The sequence below is a fragment of the Perissodus microlepis genome, chromosome 14, assembly GCF_051167445.1.
Source record: "Perissodus microlepis isolate ML-2025 ecotype Zambia chromosome 14, ASM5116744v1, whole genome shotgun sequence".
Taxonomy (NCBI): Eukaryota; Metazoa; Chordata; class Actinopteri; order Cichliformes; family Cichlidae; genus Perissodus; species Perissodus microlepis.
In genome coordinates this window covers 15,225,853-15,241,974 of record NC_140474.1, presented here as the reverse complement: position 1 = coordinate 15,241,974, position 16,122 = coordinate 15,225,853, and the positions used below count along the sequence as shown (strand labels likewise).

The 16,122-nt window shown below is 42.8% G+C and overlaps 1 protein-coding gene across 5 annotated transcripts in view; it reads right to left on the bottom strand.

Moving 5' to 3' along the window:
* Positions 1-16,122, bottom strand: part of schip1 (schwannomin interacting protein 1) — a 225,823-nt gene that overhangs the window by 16,802 nt on the left and 192,899 nt on the right. The window contains exon 1 of one of the 5 annotated variants that reach the window (XM_084950488.1): positions 8,754-9,160. The exons of 3 other annotated variants lie outside the window; for them this stretch is intronic. In XM_084950488.1, coding sequence (XP_084806614.1) covers positions 8,754-8,783 — 30 coding nt within the window. In that variant the 5' untranslated portion in view covers positions 8,784-9,160. Of the gene's footprint in view, positions 1-1,307; positions 1,627-8,753; positions 9,161-16,122 lie in introns of those variants that run through there. One more of the 5 variants, XM_084950487.1, reaches the window with a different exon arrangement.

Genomic DNA, 16,122 nt, shown 5'->3' with positions numbered 1-16,122 from the left:
TCAGATTGGAAGGGAACAACTCAACAAGTGGCACTGGGCTACACATGAATGTTCACGTGGGGTAAAAGAGGTGGGGGAGGGTTTTGGTGGGAGAAAGGAGAAAAAGAAGGGGGGTGGGGGAGACTGACAAAGGGAGGCAGAAGCGATAAGGAGCATGAAGTGGGTTTGGACAGGACAATGGGTCCACCATGTGACACTAGAGCATTCTTTCAAGCAGAAGGGCCGAGTATTTGTAGAGCAAAGTGCAGCAGAGTTACAGAATAAAATCCTGGTTACTCATACTGTTTTGTCATAACAGTGGCCCAAATATGTAAGTGCTTCAACGCCCAAACTACATCAGCCTCGGTCTTTGAGCTGCATTCACAGCTGTGCACAACACGCAAAAGTGGATTAAATGGAAAGTTCAGCCATTTGGAAATTTTTTTTATTACTTTTCTTGCTGAAAATCAAATCAGAAGCTGAAACTCACTATCACGTCTCTGTTCAGTATGAAGGTGAGTTAGTTCACCGAGGAGACTGGGAACTAACAAAAACTATTAGTCCATTAGCTCTCTCTCTAGCAAATCCTTGAACTAGTGATGTCATACTTACACAGTGCAGTGTTGCGTTCGACTATTTCTGAGCCAGTTGCAGTAAGAGACATTATTATATTATAAAGACATCAAAGCACTCAAAGGATCCTTGAACTGAAATCTGTGGGAAAATTCCACCAAAGATTGAGGTGGAGGTTTAACTTTCAGGGCACATGAGCTTTTAAAAACTTAATTTTGGGCCTAAATCAGGAAAACGTTTGAAGCATTTTTATCAGATTTTAAGCAGATTCTGTAGAGGTTTTTTTTCTCCCCATGACCATTAAAGTTAAATTAAGGCCTCCAAATAACTTCCCAAATAAGTGCCTTTAAAGGTCTAGAATGACTTGGTGGAGTCACTTTATGAAGGCTTTTACTCACAGTGAGGTTAATGGGCCATCATGAAACGCACAATTTAGTGTATTCATTGGATTGGATTAAACAAATAAAACATTTCATACTGATTATAAATAAATTACAGATGCCTGCATTAGGAACTGAGTTAACTCCGAACTCTGTAGTAGCGCTTTTACACTTTGCATTAAGTTTGAACTTCTATTTTTGTCACAAAGCAGAGCAAAAGTATGTTCAGTGGTTTAAGTTGGCAGACACGAAGTAGAAGAAACCTCCAACATAATCACGGGGATGGAAATTACCTAAAATAATCCACCTGCTGACTTCACACACTTTCAAATCATGCAATTAATGATCAAAATTTGATTCCATACTTTCTTTTACCTCTTTATAATCATCACTGAGGTAGAGACTGGAGGCTTGCCTGATGACATCATCCACCCCTCCACATACATCCGTTTTATCCAGTGCCTCCCTCATCCTTCTCTCCTTCTCCGTTTTCCTGTCTTTTCCCTTCTACGTCCCAGTCAGTAGGTTGTAGTCCACACTGACTCCTGAGCTTTAGTCCAGTCAAAATGCATCATAATCCCAGTCAACTGACCCCTATCTACTCCTCTACTGGTGTCTTCTCCTCGTCTTACCCTAACATGTTGTGACGCTGTTTCTCTTTCCCTGCACTTTCTGAATACTCTGCACGCTCGGTCTATAGGTTCATTCCGCCTCTCCCACAGGACTGAAAAAGCATAGTTGTCAGAGGTAAAGCCCCTTTAGACCCTCCCTACCTTCCACCCTCTGGCCAGGGCAGCCTCTCACAGCTCAGGACAGGAAAGAGAGAGAGAGAGCGAGGAGAGAAACTCAGTCGGGTGTTTGTTTCATCTTCATGCCCTGACATGAGGACAGCAGCTGCTCACCACCAGTTTGAAAAGAGACACCTCAGCGATGGGACAGGGATATCCGCAGTATGTGTGTGTAGGGGACTGTGCTCGCCCATGTGTGTTTTTGATGGTTTTTGTTGTGTCTAAAAGCCCTCCTGGACGTCATCTCTCGCTCTTTATATGTCCCACCTAGGATTTCTGCGTATGATAAAACTTTGCAAATCAGACTATACACTGAAGGTGAATGAATGTTTAAGAGTGAGCATATGTAACAGAGAAGGTGGTGTACTCCCTTCCTGCTAAGGTAAAAATAGTGCCTGGTCCAGACTCCAAAGCCAGCAAACCCCACAGCCCCGGCCAGCTAAATAAACCCTGACAGAGCACAATAGACCATTAGTCTGGCACACAAGCACACACACAGTCACTCACTCACTCATACACACAGAGATTGCTTGTGTCTTGTATCGGTGACTTACAATTTCAATCTGAGCTCTCCACAGTGTGTAATGATCTCATCTTTGTGAGACGTTATTGACCCGTGACTCATATATTTGTCATAGCCGCCCAGACAGAAAATTATATCCAGATATGGCTGCAGCTTCACACTGCAGGGAACATGACTTCACACAAACACACGCAGTCACACACACACCGTCAGCTGGTTACACAGAAAAATGGCCGGTACGACAAGAACTTAGAATGACAAATCTGGTACTCACTTATATTTTTACTTCATAATGACAAAATGCCAGCACATCTCTGACAGATTACAACTGATGTTATTGTTTTTACTCTTTCCTGTTAAATTTTTCAGGCACAATGCATTCAATACACAGTTGTATTTTAAAGGTTTGTTTTATTTTATTTAATGGAAAACAAGATACATCAAACTTTGTATTTCCAAAGGTGGAAATCTGAAATATCCCAGAAGTGAAAGGTATTTTACACATGCAATGTTACCTTGTAACATGTGTGCTGCTTCTCGTATACTCTATAAGGCCTTCCCAGGCCACGAGGATCATTTCCAGTAGTTAGTGTACTAGATGAGAAATAAGATAACTTGGATAAATTTCCAGCCTGATTGAAGGTGGAGGGTGTTAGCTAGCTAGAGGGTGTATCAAACGGCATTAGTGACCATGCAGGATCCAGTGCCATCCTTAGTTACCTTCAGAATCTGTATGAAATGAGGGTCATCTCAAGGGCACAATTGCCCGGGACCCTCAGCAGGTTGGGGGGAGATCATAATGACCATTTGCTCCATCTGACATTGTAATTTGAACCTTTTTCCTCACAATTCAAGGTAACTTTTTGTTTTGTTTACTGTATTTCATGTTTTGTGTGTACTGGATTATATGTACTCTAATCTTTCAAGCATTCTTTGTAATTCATGTGGGAAAACAGCTTAAGATATTCACGATATATTTGCAGCAGTATTTTAAAATCCACTTCATTATTACGTATTAGGAACAACTGAAACTATGGTAGCCTTAAAAGCCTTGTATAATTAGACAAGCTAACCCTGATCTCAAACAGAGTAGACATGAAAGTTAAATAGAGTTTTTTTTTTTTTTTTTTGAAGCATTAAACCACCGCCTACAGGTGGCTTCAGATGATGTATCACGCTAAACAGTGAGGGATCTAAATGAAAGACAAGGATATCAGATAAGAAATAAAATACCCAGCCAAGGACAAAGGGGTACACGAGGACTGTGAGGAGAAGACGAGAGGGAAGAGAATGCCAAGTGGTACTGATGAACATGAGTCACATTCATCTGTTTCTCTGCTCAGAGTGAGAGAGCGCGCAGATGAGAATAACACGAGAAAAAATATCAAAGAGGAAGACAGTTGGGGAATAATGCAATTGGATGATAACATCAAAGAGCTTTTGAACACACACACACACACACACACACACACACACACACACACACACACACACACACACACACACACACACACACACAGAAGGGTTAAGTGGAAAAAATAGGAAGTGGATTTGATTCAGTGTTGATCCCTGTGGATTATGGGCAGAGTACAGCGAATTGTCTGGCTGTCTCCTGAATCCACCCACACTGGGGTGCTGCTGGGGACAATACATGCAACACACACATACATGCGCAGGCTGATAAAGCCAGTGGTAGCCGTCAGCGAGAGCGGCCTGTTTGGAGTTAGAGGGTGGGGCAGAGTTTGCCCCGCTGGATCTCGACTTCATTACTGAGGCTGACTTCATCGTGAAGGTGAAGTCACTGCTGATTCAAGTGTGATAGGAGGCTGGGAGGAATTGGTTACCTGGTCTACCTAGGCAAAGGAGGCAAACAAACGCACATCCACTCACTAGTGCAAACATTCCCTACTGACAGTTCAAAGGCGAAGTGAACTGTGGGTACTTTAAGCTACATTTGAGACACACACACGAGGCTGCACACATGCAAGTTAGTTCTTCTAGTATAGGTGATGACTTGACTTTATGGTCAGCTGAGAGAGCGAGTATGAAAGACAGAGAGACACATATACACACAGAAAGGCTTATTGTTTCAAGTGAACAGAGGGTGACTGTGGGAGAGGGTTCCTGGCACCTCCTGTACGCCTGGGATCCAAGGCCAGTGGCGCTATGTGTGTTTCTGTACTTGTATATCTATCTTTGTGAGGACCAATACAGAATTGAGAACTTAGGGCTGAGGACACTTGCAGGAAGTGAGGACAGTCTGGTTGCTCGTCATTTTCTGACACACTTCACAAGGTGTGTTGAAGGGGTAAGACCTGGCTTTAGGATAAAGGTTTAGCTTTAGGAAATACATAATATTCCAATGTCCTCACAAAGATAATAGTAACAAACGCATGCGTGTGCACATGCTGTACAATCACATCTTTACTGTTTATCATCTTTCTAATATCTGTATGTCATTATCATACCAGTTTTACTGACACGCCACATATTCTCATCTGATCTTATTTTGGAAAGAGGAGGAAAAGAACTGGGTCTGCTACCATAGCAACGTGGTAAGAATTTCTCCATGGTGATGCTCTGTGTTCCAAACAAATTGGGCTGTGAAAGGAACACAGGGCAGCCCATCGGGAAGTCTGCAAAACTCACACTGAGGCATGCTTTTGAGGGAGCTCCAATTCTGGTAAATTGCACAATATTAAACATACTGTTAGAGTGATGTTAAGGAACTCAAAACTCATGCAATCCCAGGCACATACATCATGATGCAATGCAATTAATCCAAAAATGATACTGTCTGGGTGTCTTTTAGGGAAAGAAATGCTCTTATTTTCCCTTCTGATCTTCCTGTCCATATAGGCAAGGGAATATGAGTTATGAGTTTTATGTTAATAATACAATATGCACAAAAGTTTTTAGTATTTTTTTCAATATAATTTCATAACATTTCCCTTTTATGTGTTGGCTCTGTCCTGAGTTTAGTGTGACCTACAGTATAACCTGCCAAAACAGTGGTGTATTTAGGTCAGCCAGATAAATCGAAAGGTATTTCAAGGGCCACATGCAACCTAATTTGATCTCAAGTGGGCCACACAAGTAAAACCTCCACACGGGCTACAAAGAAAAGGTCTGAAAACGTCCACATCCGAAAATCCAAAACACATGATGAAGAGCTCGACACGTCTTAGGAAAAACAAATGTGGTTTTGAACTATCAGTGTCAGTTTTTCCACATTACAAAGAAACACTGCGCTTGTGAATCAAATAAATATATCAGGACCACATCTTGGCTTGGGTAATTACGACATTACCCCATGGGGGATGTTTGTCAGCAAGAAGGCTTTAAAACCGACAATGACTCAGACCTCTGCTTTGCACCAAAATGCATCTAAAGTCCAAAAGTTAAGCCTTATTTACTTATTTACTGGACTTAGGGCCAGTACTGCTAAAGGACTGATTAAAAAATAAATCAGAAACATGCCCAACAAGCAACATGAGCACTGGAAAGAAGTTGTACAGCATCACATGCTTGTACATTAAGTTTGAAAAGCTTGAAAAGAAGCACATAAAGCTCAAGTTAGTATTAGCAGAGAAAAGGAAATAAGTTTAAATACATATGTTTATCTCTGTGTAAACTTATGCCTTTCACTTACATTATACAAACATAATGTATTAAGGTCTATGGCCTAGTGTACTATGGAAAACAATATTGACAGTAATTCCATAGATTTTTGCTTATTGCACCAACTTATCGATTGGTTCTGTCAGGCTGGAATGATCTACCAGTGCGATCTACGGTACTGTACTCTCATTTATAATTCATTAGGCCACACGTCATATACAGTTACACTTGAACTCTCTCCATCGTTTTCCAGTCAAGCTTGGAAAACTGCATGAGCTCATGTAGCCCCAACATAAATATACATATGTACATACAAATACTACGCGTAGGAGTACTCAGCATTCAGTGAGAGTGGCCCCCCCCACACCTCCAGGCCTTGGCAAGCTGACAATATTCCTCCAGCCCAGGATGACACACTGTGGCCAAGCTGATAAATCTCCCCATCACCCTTCACCCTGCTGGTTATTGCTGCTGCTGCTGACAGCAATACGGCGCTCCGAGATTTATAGATTTACACGAGAATCTGAAAACAGGGCGGCATACCGAGACCTCAGACTCGAGTAAACACACAGAGGGTCTGCGTGCTTTTGGCTCACTTAAACACTTAATGAAATGAAGTGCAGCACAGAGATAAAGGAGATCTAGCAGATGATTGGTTATTAAAGAGACAATGTTTTCCTCTCTTTGGACTTTAAACTAACTAGAACCTTAATCGATTGATGGCTTCAGATGACTGCGGGTTAAATGGCTGCTTTTCTTGTTCTCCCAGGGTCAGCCTGCCTCCTAATTGGCTAATGGTATCAGACATTAAGTGGGAGCTTGCCTGATATGGTATGTGGGGAATAGAAAGGGAAGAAAAGAGGATTTAAAGTGCTAACCTCCAAACACAGAGGACCACACCTTATTTAAAGCAGGACAAAACACTGATGCTGATCTTAAAAAAGAGATGGGCACATACATGGCCACACTGACCTCTCTCTATTTTCCACTTCATCTACTCTCTGACAATTTTATGTCACATCACACCCCTCACTCTTTCCTTCTCTTCAATCCTGTCTCGCCATTGCCCTTTGCTACTTACCATCCCTCTGTGTGTGTGTGTGTGTGTGTGTGTGTGTGTGTGTGTGTGTGTTTTCCTGTGTGTGTGAGGGGCGCTGTCTGCCTGCTGGTTGCCAGGTTACCAGTCTAATTGAGAGGCCTCTAGAGAGTAGCTGTTATCAGAAGAGCTTGAACCTCTTCTTCCGCTTACCGCTCGAATTCTTTCTCTTATTTTCTCTGTCTCGCTCTTTTCCAGTATTTTTGCCACATTAAAGCCATCTCTGCTTTTAACTTTTTTAACATCTCCTTAATTTTCCCTTCCTCTTTACTGGAGATGATTATGATTATTTTTTCATGTGTATTATCTATTATAGTTGCCTTGGAAGACTGTTCGTCATTGCTGTCTGCACACTTCTTATTGGACTTTGCTCAGCCAGAGGTGTCAATTTTCTTACTGTTTCATCTCTGCCTTTCATCTGTCATCTCCACTATCCCTTTGGCGTCTCTGGTTATCTTGTGCTCTTTCCTTCATTCCTGCCATTTCTCAGTCACTCCATCGAGCCTTTATCTGCCACAAACATGGCAGGAAATCCTTATCCCATTACACAACTGCTCCCTAACCCAACACGAGCGCAAATCCACCCTCCTGACACGCAAATACTGATATGTGGAGGACGCATAGGGAATAATACAAATATTATATCTTTTTAAGGGCAGTTTATTGATTCCATAAGATAATCTTAAGAATACAGAGCACTTGCATGAAACAGCCAAGAGATCAGACTGCACAAATGTGGATAATTGTAGAGACTTGAGCATTTGGGAACTGTTAATAACCCGCTTGGGAGTACGCTTGATCAACTCAGCTGAAGGTTTCATGCAAGTGAATTTGAGCTAAATGCAAAATGTTGCGGTTAAAGGACAGAATATGGAGTTTTCATCTTGAAGTTCCATATTACATGTTGATGAAAGACTTTAAGTACACCCACAAGGCCCATCCATCTCTCTGGGACTCTCTACACTTGTTTCTTCTCATCAAAGAAGCTCCATCTTTTCCTTCCTCGCAGCCTCCCCCGGCATATCCCCTCATTTCTTGTGCCTTTCATCTACCTCTCTGCTTGTTTCCACTCTCCATCTTCACTGCATTGCAGATTTTCTTCCTAAGAAGAGCTGGTTATAGAAAACCGGATGCGCAGCTGTGATGTGATGCTTGCCTTTAATCACAGATGCTTCATTTCTCCCAATTCTTAGTTAGATAAAGTGGGACACTGCTGTCACATGTCCCACCAGGGTCACCCACACGGCCATAAACATGAATCCACACACAAGCACACCCTCCAAGCATTATCATTTAAATATTTATCACAATGTTTTCTGCACCATACAACGAATATTGTTGCGCCGCTATATGAATCTCACAGCTTTGAAAATCCTTTACATCGGCTAGTTGTGAGAATATAAACTTGCAGTTCCATGCAAAACTCATGCTTCCATGTTATGGGGGTTGTATGACGAGGAGGTGGATGGGAGTTAGGACATTATTCCCTGGAGTCAAGTTCTCTCTTAGCAACCAGACAGCCATCAGATTCACAACACAATCACGTAACTGCAAAAGACAGAGCAACACTCCCACACAGGTCTGAGTCTCAGTAGTGACACACAAGTCCTGCACATGTGTGCTGAGTGTCCTATTTTCAAATGTGACATTTAAAGCTTCACTGAAGGGAAAAACTTACGATTTATAAAACGCTACACGTAACAAAATAAAAAGAATTATCATCAATTTGCGCCTGTAAGACTGCCAGCTGAAGCACAGCAATGTTTGTTGTGTCATTTTGGTCAGACAAATACCTGGTACGAACAGTTTTCCTGGTGGACCATCCTTCACAGCATCCTAGAGCGGAGCTGCCTGAGCTGAGGGAACAGGAGCGGGACTGGGATACGATTCCCAGCCCTGCAGTGGTATTCCAACGGAGAAGAGAGGAGAGATCCCACTCAGCGTTTGATCCAAACTCAGAAAAATCTGCCACTACCACTACTTGCCTCTCGTTGTCAGTCAGTTCAGTCTTCACCCTCTGCTTTTCTGTCTCTTTTTGCTTGTTTTCTGCTCTGTCTGTTTGTTAACAGAAAAGGGCAGGGTCTGATCGCTGCTTCCCCAAAGCTGAAAGAGGGAGGGGAGTGAGAGACTGGAGGAGGGGTGTGAGAATAAGAGAGGGAGGGAAAGACGCTGTGAAAAGCAGAGTACACTCCCGCTCGCCTTTCTCTGTCTGCTTTGGACTGAAAAGGGGGAGGAGCTGTGGGGCTGAATGTATGCCCAGTGGGGAGAGGGGATTGTGGAAAAGGGATGAGGGAGGGTGCGGGTGGTGTGGGTCCGGGCCAGGATGTCATTCAGCTGTTTTATATAAAGTCATACCAGACACGGAAAGCGGACCAAAGACAAGGGCAGTGGAGAGACTTTCATTCCTTAACCTTTATCTTAATCTGCATGTGTGTTGCACAAAGTGGCACTGAATAAAAGCTCAACCTGAAATGTGTTGTAATCAGAAAGTATGCAAAAGCTGAAAGTATCAAAAGCTGGCACTGAATGTTTGAAAAGACACAAATCATTCACTTATTTAGTTATTCCCCCTCAAACATTCCTGATTTAAAGTGAAGCAGTGTGTCTCTCGCTTAATTTATGTGCACGTTTTTGTGACTTTTGCCTCACTGTGTGAAAGTATACATGTTCGTCTTCAGCTTCCCTTCATTGTCATTCTCTCCCTCGTTGTAAGATTATAATCCCACAGTGGCAGATGGCCGGTCTATAATCCACATGCAGGTCAACCTCCTCAGATAATCTCTACCTTCTCTATCTTTCCCCCCGTTGCACTGGCATCTACCCATAACCTTTATATCTCCATCTATTTGTTTTTAATTCCAGTGAGATGGATGTGTTCTTCTCATTTTTTTACTGTAACCCCACTCTTTTTTACTTTAACATGACTGCACAAAGACTCTAAAATAGTCATTTTAAGCTTTAAACTACACAAACCAGCATACTGAAGCTACAGAACTGTTTGGACTCTACAGTAAGTATCTGCTTTCTTCCATTATAAACATTCCCATCAGAGGAAGTGGAAAAACTTCCAACAGCGGTTTGGAGGATGTGAGATCCTCATGCCGTTGCAACATGCATCTGTTTCAAGTTTCATGTTTGTCTTTTGTGGGAAGGTAGCTAGCCACACACTAACCCTGTTATCTCATCCGTCCTCCAGGCCAAATCTCTCTATCCGATATTGATCTTTGTTGGGTGACGCTGCTTTTCCGATAAGACCACTCTTGGGTTTAATGACCTGGATGTGGATCGATGAGCTCCCTGCTCTGATCTCGCTGCTCAAGCCTGCGCATCATTGGCTCTGGGTTAGCTTTCTGCACGGTGCCCAGCTGGGGAGGGCTGGAAGAGCGCCCATACTGTGACACTCACCGATGATATAATTATCTTTGTATGATAAACCCGTTTTTTTCTCATAGAATACCAAATGGGCCTCATAAAAGCACTTTTAAGCTTACAAGCATACATTAAACAAGCTCAAAGTGGCTAAATATGAAGAGGGTCAGGACATCCCAAATTATAGTGTATAGTACAACTTCCAGATGTGCATTAAAGAAAACAACTTTAAGCTGTTATACAATTCAAAAGAGTGGAAAAAAAGATATAGAAATGTGCTCAATGTGCAGCTGTAATGAAACCCAGACAGTTTTTGGTGTGCATTTGGGCATAAACGTATTTATTTGTGCTCTTAGGCTGGCAATTATAACAGTCTGTGTGGAGACTGGCTTGCTTTTTGGAGTCAGCTTTAAAGTAGAATGTTCAGCACACAGATTCATTTTTCAGCCCTAGAATAGGTTGCAGCTTGATCAGAACTTTAGAAAAACTGAACAGCTATTGTAGGTTTGCGTTGGTAGTTACTTTCTGCCCTGTAGGAATAAATAAATAAATATATAAAGAAATAAAAATAAAAATCAGTAAAATATATTTAAATTTAGAAGAATTGTTTTGAACCGATGGATGGATGCATGGGTGGATGGATGGATGGATGCATGGGTGGATGGATGGATGGATGCTTGGGTGGATGGATGATGCTCCCATGACGCTTGTCAGCATTTGAACTTCTCTCTCACCGACTTTTGTATAACATATTCATTTTAAGTGAAACCATGAGTGCGAGCCTATGTTTAGGCTCCACAGGTAAAGAACATCAGCATGAAACAACCTCCCACAAGCAATGAGTCAATGACTTGATTCAGTCCAGTATGTGGAGCCTCAAGATGCTCTTGTGTTTTCCAATACAGATGTAGTCATTTCACTCTCTGTTGCACAAGTATATGCATCCAGCCAACACTACAAAGCAGTGAAACAACTTTGATGACCAACATCACGAGCCTAGCTTTGATAGAGGAATCCACAGCCACCCCCTTTCCCCTCCTCTGTCACCATGGCAGCAGTCTGTCTGAAGACACCCCCCCACTGACCTTCACAGGGTTGTCAAGGTTACAATCTGAGTCACAGCACAGGTGGAGACGGAGAGAGCATCTCTTTATTCACACCAAGAAAAGAAACAATATCAGACTCCATCCAGACTGCACACTGTGAAGACCCCCACTCTCAAATTACACACACAATTATATACACAGAGAGTAACAAGCACACAGAACAAACAAAGTTTTAAAAAGCTGTGATTATGTAAGTGACCTAAAACACCACAAAGAAAACCCAGAACAAAAATGATTAACTTGAGTCGGGGAGACTGCAGTTTTGCCTCCCACTCACTGGCCACGTTATGAGATGCTAAAACTAACTCACTGGATCTCCACCAGCAGTGACTTTCTGCTAAAATACAATAGCTGCCTGCTGATTCTAATGTAAACTCTAACAGTCATATGTAATTTATGCCTGCACAGAGCAGAGGGAATTGCTGTTGTGTGTGCCACTTGCTGCAAGAGTATGTTGTGTACACTGAGGACTCTTCGCTCATTCTTCTTTTCCTCATCTCATTTTGCACATCAAAACAACACTTGTGTGTGGGGGGGTGGGGGGGGGGGGTGTATTTAGCTTTGCGATGTGGGCATATCTGTACAGGAAAACAGCAGGAATGAATACTTCATCATAAGTAAATGATCACTGAGTGAATAATACTGCTGTTCATTCTTCTGTAACTAGTGGGATACAGAGAGGACAGGAAGTGGTGCTGTAGGTGGGAAATAATGTCCCGTAACACTCTGCAGAGCTCATGGAAAATACATGAGTCTCAAGCACGCTGTGACACCTCCTCTCTTTCTCCGACAAACAGCTTGTCCTCTCTCTTTTTATCCGCTGTGCCATCTACCCCTCCTTCCTCTCTGTCTTTGGCCTTGCAGCATAACTACATTTGATTTCTTTTGCCGCTTTTCTCCATCTTCCCCCTCATTCCCCCCAGTGCTCCTTCTCTGCTACCCCCCCTCGCCCCCTCCCTCTGGCTCAGCGGGAAGAGAGGAGCACAGATGCTTTTAGCGAGCTGACATTTTGTGCCAGTGTAAAAACACTGCATAGCAAAGCAGGTTGGCTCAGTGTGAGGGCCAGATTCTGGCGGTAATGAGCTCACTCTGACAGGGAGGAACTGATGTGGAAGGCCAAGGAGTGCGTGTGTGTGCGTGTGTGTGTGTGGACGACCAGCCACTAGAGGTTGTTCTAATGAGGACTCTACGCCTATGGTTTGTGGTGGAAAGACAGGGCCTGCTGTGATCACTAGCCTGTATTAATATTTGCCTTGCATTTTTAAAGGCGCATCAGTGCATTAACATTCAAATACCAGCGAACTAAATGACTAACTGACCACCAGTTACACTTGTGCAATGATGAAGTCCATTATGAAACAGCAGTTGTGAGTCACAGAGAATAACAAGCAGCTGAGACAGAACTATGGCATGGTATGTCTCCTTGGCAGCAGATAGAAAATGGCAAAAGCAAAAAAGATGGCTTGAAAACACAGAAAAGAACTGATTTTCTAACCTCCCTCTCTTAAGGGTGTGTGCAAAACAGTCTAGAATAAATATGGGGGAGGGGGGCAGACCATTACTAACTAGTCCAGACTAGTTAGTAATGTTCAGTTTGGTCTTCTGGAGGTAGTTCTTCACTAAGAGCATATCGTTACTATGATTTGGGTTGTTGTTGTGTTAGAGGACAATGTTTCCCAGTGTTTCCTTGTGGAGATCTTTTCATCTCATCTGACCAAACTCTGGGGTCTTTAGACAGTTTGACTGCAACTTCTTTTATGATTGTAGTAAAATATTTGGAGACTAAATTATCTTTAAAATAATGAGCTTTTTTTTGTTTTTAATGATAATAATAATGGATTGCATTTATATAGCGATTTTCGAGACCCTCAAAGCGCTTTACAATTCCACTATTCATTCATTCTCGCATTCACACACTGGTGGAGGCAAGCTACAGTTGTAGCCATAGCTGCCCTGGGGCAGACTGACAGAAGTGAGGCTGCCATATTGTGCCATTGGCCCCTCTGGCCATCACCAGTAGGTGAAGTGTCTTGCCCAAGGACACAGCGACCGAGATTGTCCAAGCCGGGGCTCAAACCGGCAACCTTCCAATTACAAGACGAACTGCTAACTCTTGAGCCACGATCGCCCTCGTCTGAAAACAGCTGAAAATAATTGTCTCAGCCATTTAGCTCGATTAATTCCTATTGATTGATGACTACCTCACTCTAGACCAGTGATGAACTCATTTACATTGTGGGCCACATACAGCCCACTTTGATTGCAATGTGGTGGCGACTAACCAACCGGACACAGTAGTGGTAGACAAGCGGAGGAAGACGGCCGTAGTGATAGACGTAGCGATACTGAATGACAGCAACATCAGGAAGAAGGAACATGAGAAGCTGGAGAAGTACCCAGGGCTCAGAGAAGAGCTCGAGAAGATGTGGAGGGTGAAGGTAACAGTGGTCCCAGTGTTAATCAGATCGCTCGGTGCAGTGACCCTCAAGCTAGGCAAGTGGCTCCAGCAGATCCCAGGGACAACATCTGAGATTTCTGTCCAGAAGAGCGCAGTCCTGGGAACAGCAAAGACACTGCGCAGGACCCACAAGCTCCCAGGCCTCTGGTGGAGGACCCGAGCTTGAAGGATAGACCACTTACAGGGGTAAGAGAGGCCACATTGGAGTCACATCTGATGCCTAGCTCCAATTTGTGTTCCCGGCGTTATGTTTGACACCCCTGCTCTAGATCTATTGTAGCCAGCTTTGCTATAGTCCAATTACAAAGTGAACATGCTCTCTGTGAATCTCTCCAGTCAGTCAGTCACTCTGGAGTTTGAATGAGTGAATATCCTAGCAGGATACAACCCGAATGACTCATCGGCCCATCACAGAAACACAAACAACCACACACTGTCATACTCACACCCACTGCCAATTTGAGTCTACCTGGCGAGCATGTCCTTGAAAAACCATCCTGAAACCAAGAACGTCCTGACTGTGAGGTGACCGCTAACCACTGCACTGCTGTAATGTACACTGGAAAAGCATAAATGTCCAAACCTTCCCCCACTTTTAGCTACTGATTTTCTACTTGCCTCTGTCTTGGTTGGTGGTGTTTACTGTTGGTTAGAGCAAATAAAAAAAAGCATTATAAAGAGGTCATCTTTTGCTTTAGGGACTCGACAGGCTCAAACTTTATTTTTGTTCTTTGTTTTAACTTCACAACCTTCACAATGAAGTGTTTCCTTAGGAAATTGTCACCAGGTCAGTCATTAGCTGCAGCCCTCCCTTAATCTGATGAAATGGGGTTTTTTTTGCTGTCGGTATGTGAAGGGATGAAAATGTTCTGTGCTCTCCAGCAACAGATGAAGATCTCAGCATGGCCTGGCACAATATCTCTTTCTCTGTCTCTCACATGAACAGATTAACAGCTTAGATAACACACAGCCATGGAGACAGAAAACCTCTTTTTTTAGATCTGCCTCTTTCTGCAGACGTGAATAAACACGTTTCGTATTTTTAGACTTCGTTTACAGTCCACATCTCTACCTCTTACACATGCACACATACACCCAAGCACACGCTCTATAATTAGGAGCAGAGAAGACCAGTGTTTCATGTTTCAGCTCCACCCATGTAAATGCACAGAAACACAGGCTACTACGTGTCTCTTTGTATATGTGCATCCATCTCTGACCAGAGATGGATAGGTGATGGATAGGAGTTTTCAATCCTTTACTGGGAGCAAAACACCCTCTTTTCTTAAAGCAAACCTTGTTTTTTTTTTGTTTTTTTATCTCCGTCAGCCCTGTTTTTACTTATACAGCCAGCCTGTGTGTAGTGTATGTGTGTACTCGGCTCAGCTCTGAAGTGGCTGTGTCGTATACATTCTGACACAAAGCTATGACATTGGAGGCCATCTCCTCGCTGCTACATAAACCTCTATTTCCTCCACAGCACGCTCTGCCACTCACAGCCTCTCTTTGATAGTTTTCATATAGGGTGGAGAGGGGGAACCAAGCAAGGAGGGGGGAAATGGTCTCCTGCTGTAACTTTGGCTGTGTGAAAACATTAGGCTATAATGCCTCCTGACAGCTAGAGGAAGAAAACAATTAGCTTGGAATGGGAGTGGGAACAGTAGTGAAGGACAGGGGACGTCTTAAATGGCGAGGGAAAGGGGAGAAGGTGAAGATTTGCAGCAGTGTAGTAAAACGAGTCAGAGCCTAAGCTGACTTCCATGCCGGATAGGATATAATAGGGGTGGGGGAAAAAATCTATACTGTGTAGTATCGTGATATTTTGTTTGCTAATAATGTATCGATACAGGGACAGCAGAAATCGATATTTTGTTACAAAAAAAGTTTTTGTGCTCTGACTTCAGAGCATGTTGATCCTTTTTCTGAGCAAGAATCCTGACACTGTCCAAATGTGTTTAACTTTTTTTATGGCAGCAATAAACATGACAGTTTACTTATTTTAATTTAAGACATGTTTTATTTTAATTAAGTTTAAAACTTTTTTATTTAATGTAAAATTATAATTTGTTTTAATTTACTTTCAAATTCTTCAGTTGCTGAAGGGGCTGCATAGTTTTCATAAATTGCATAGTTCAGAATAGCTATAATTGTACCAGATGGTTGCATTCAGTTAAGTTGGACTAGACTGTAATACAAACCGTTCAGTTTGTCAACAATAAAACTGACTGA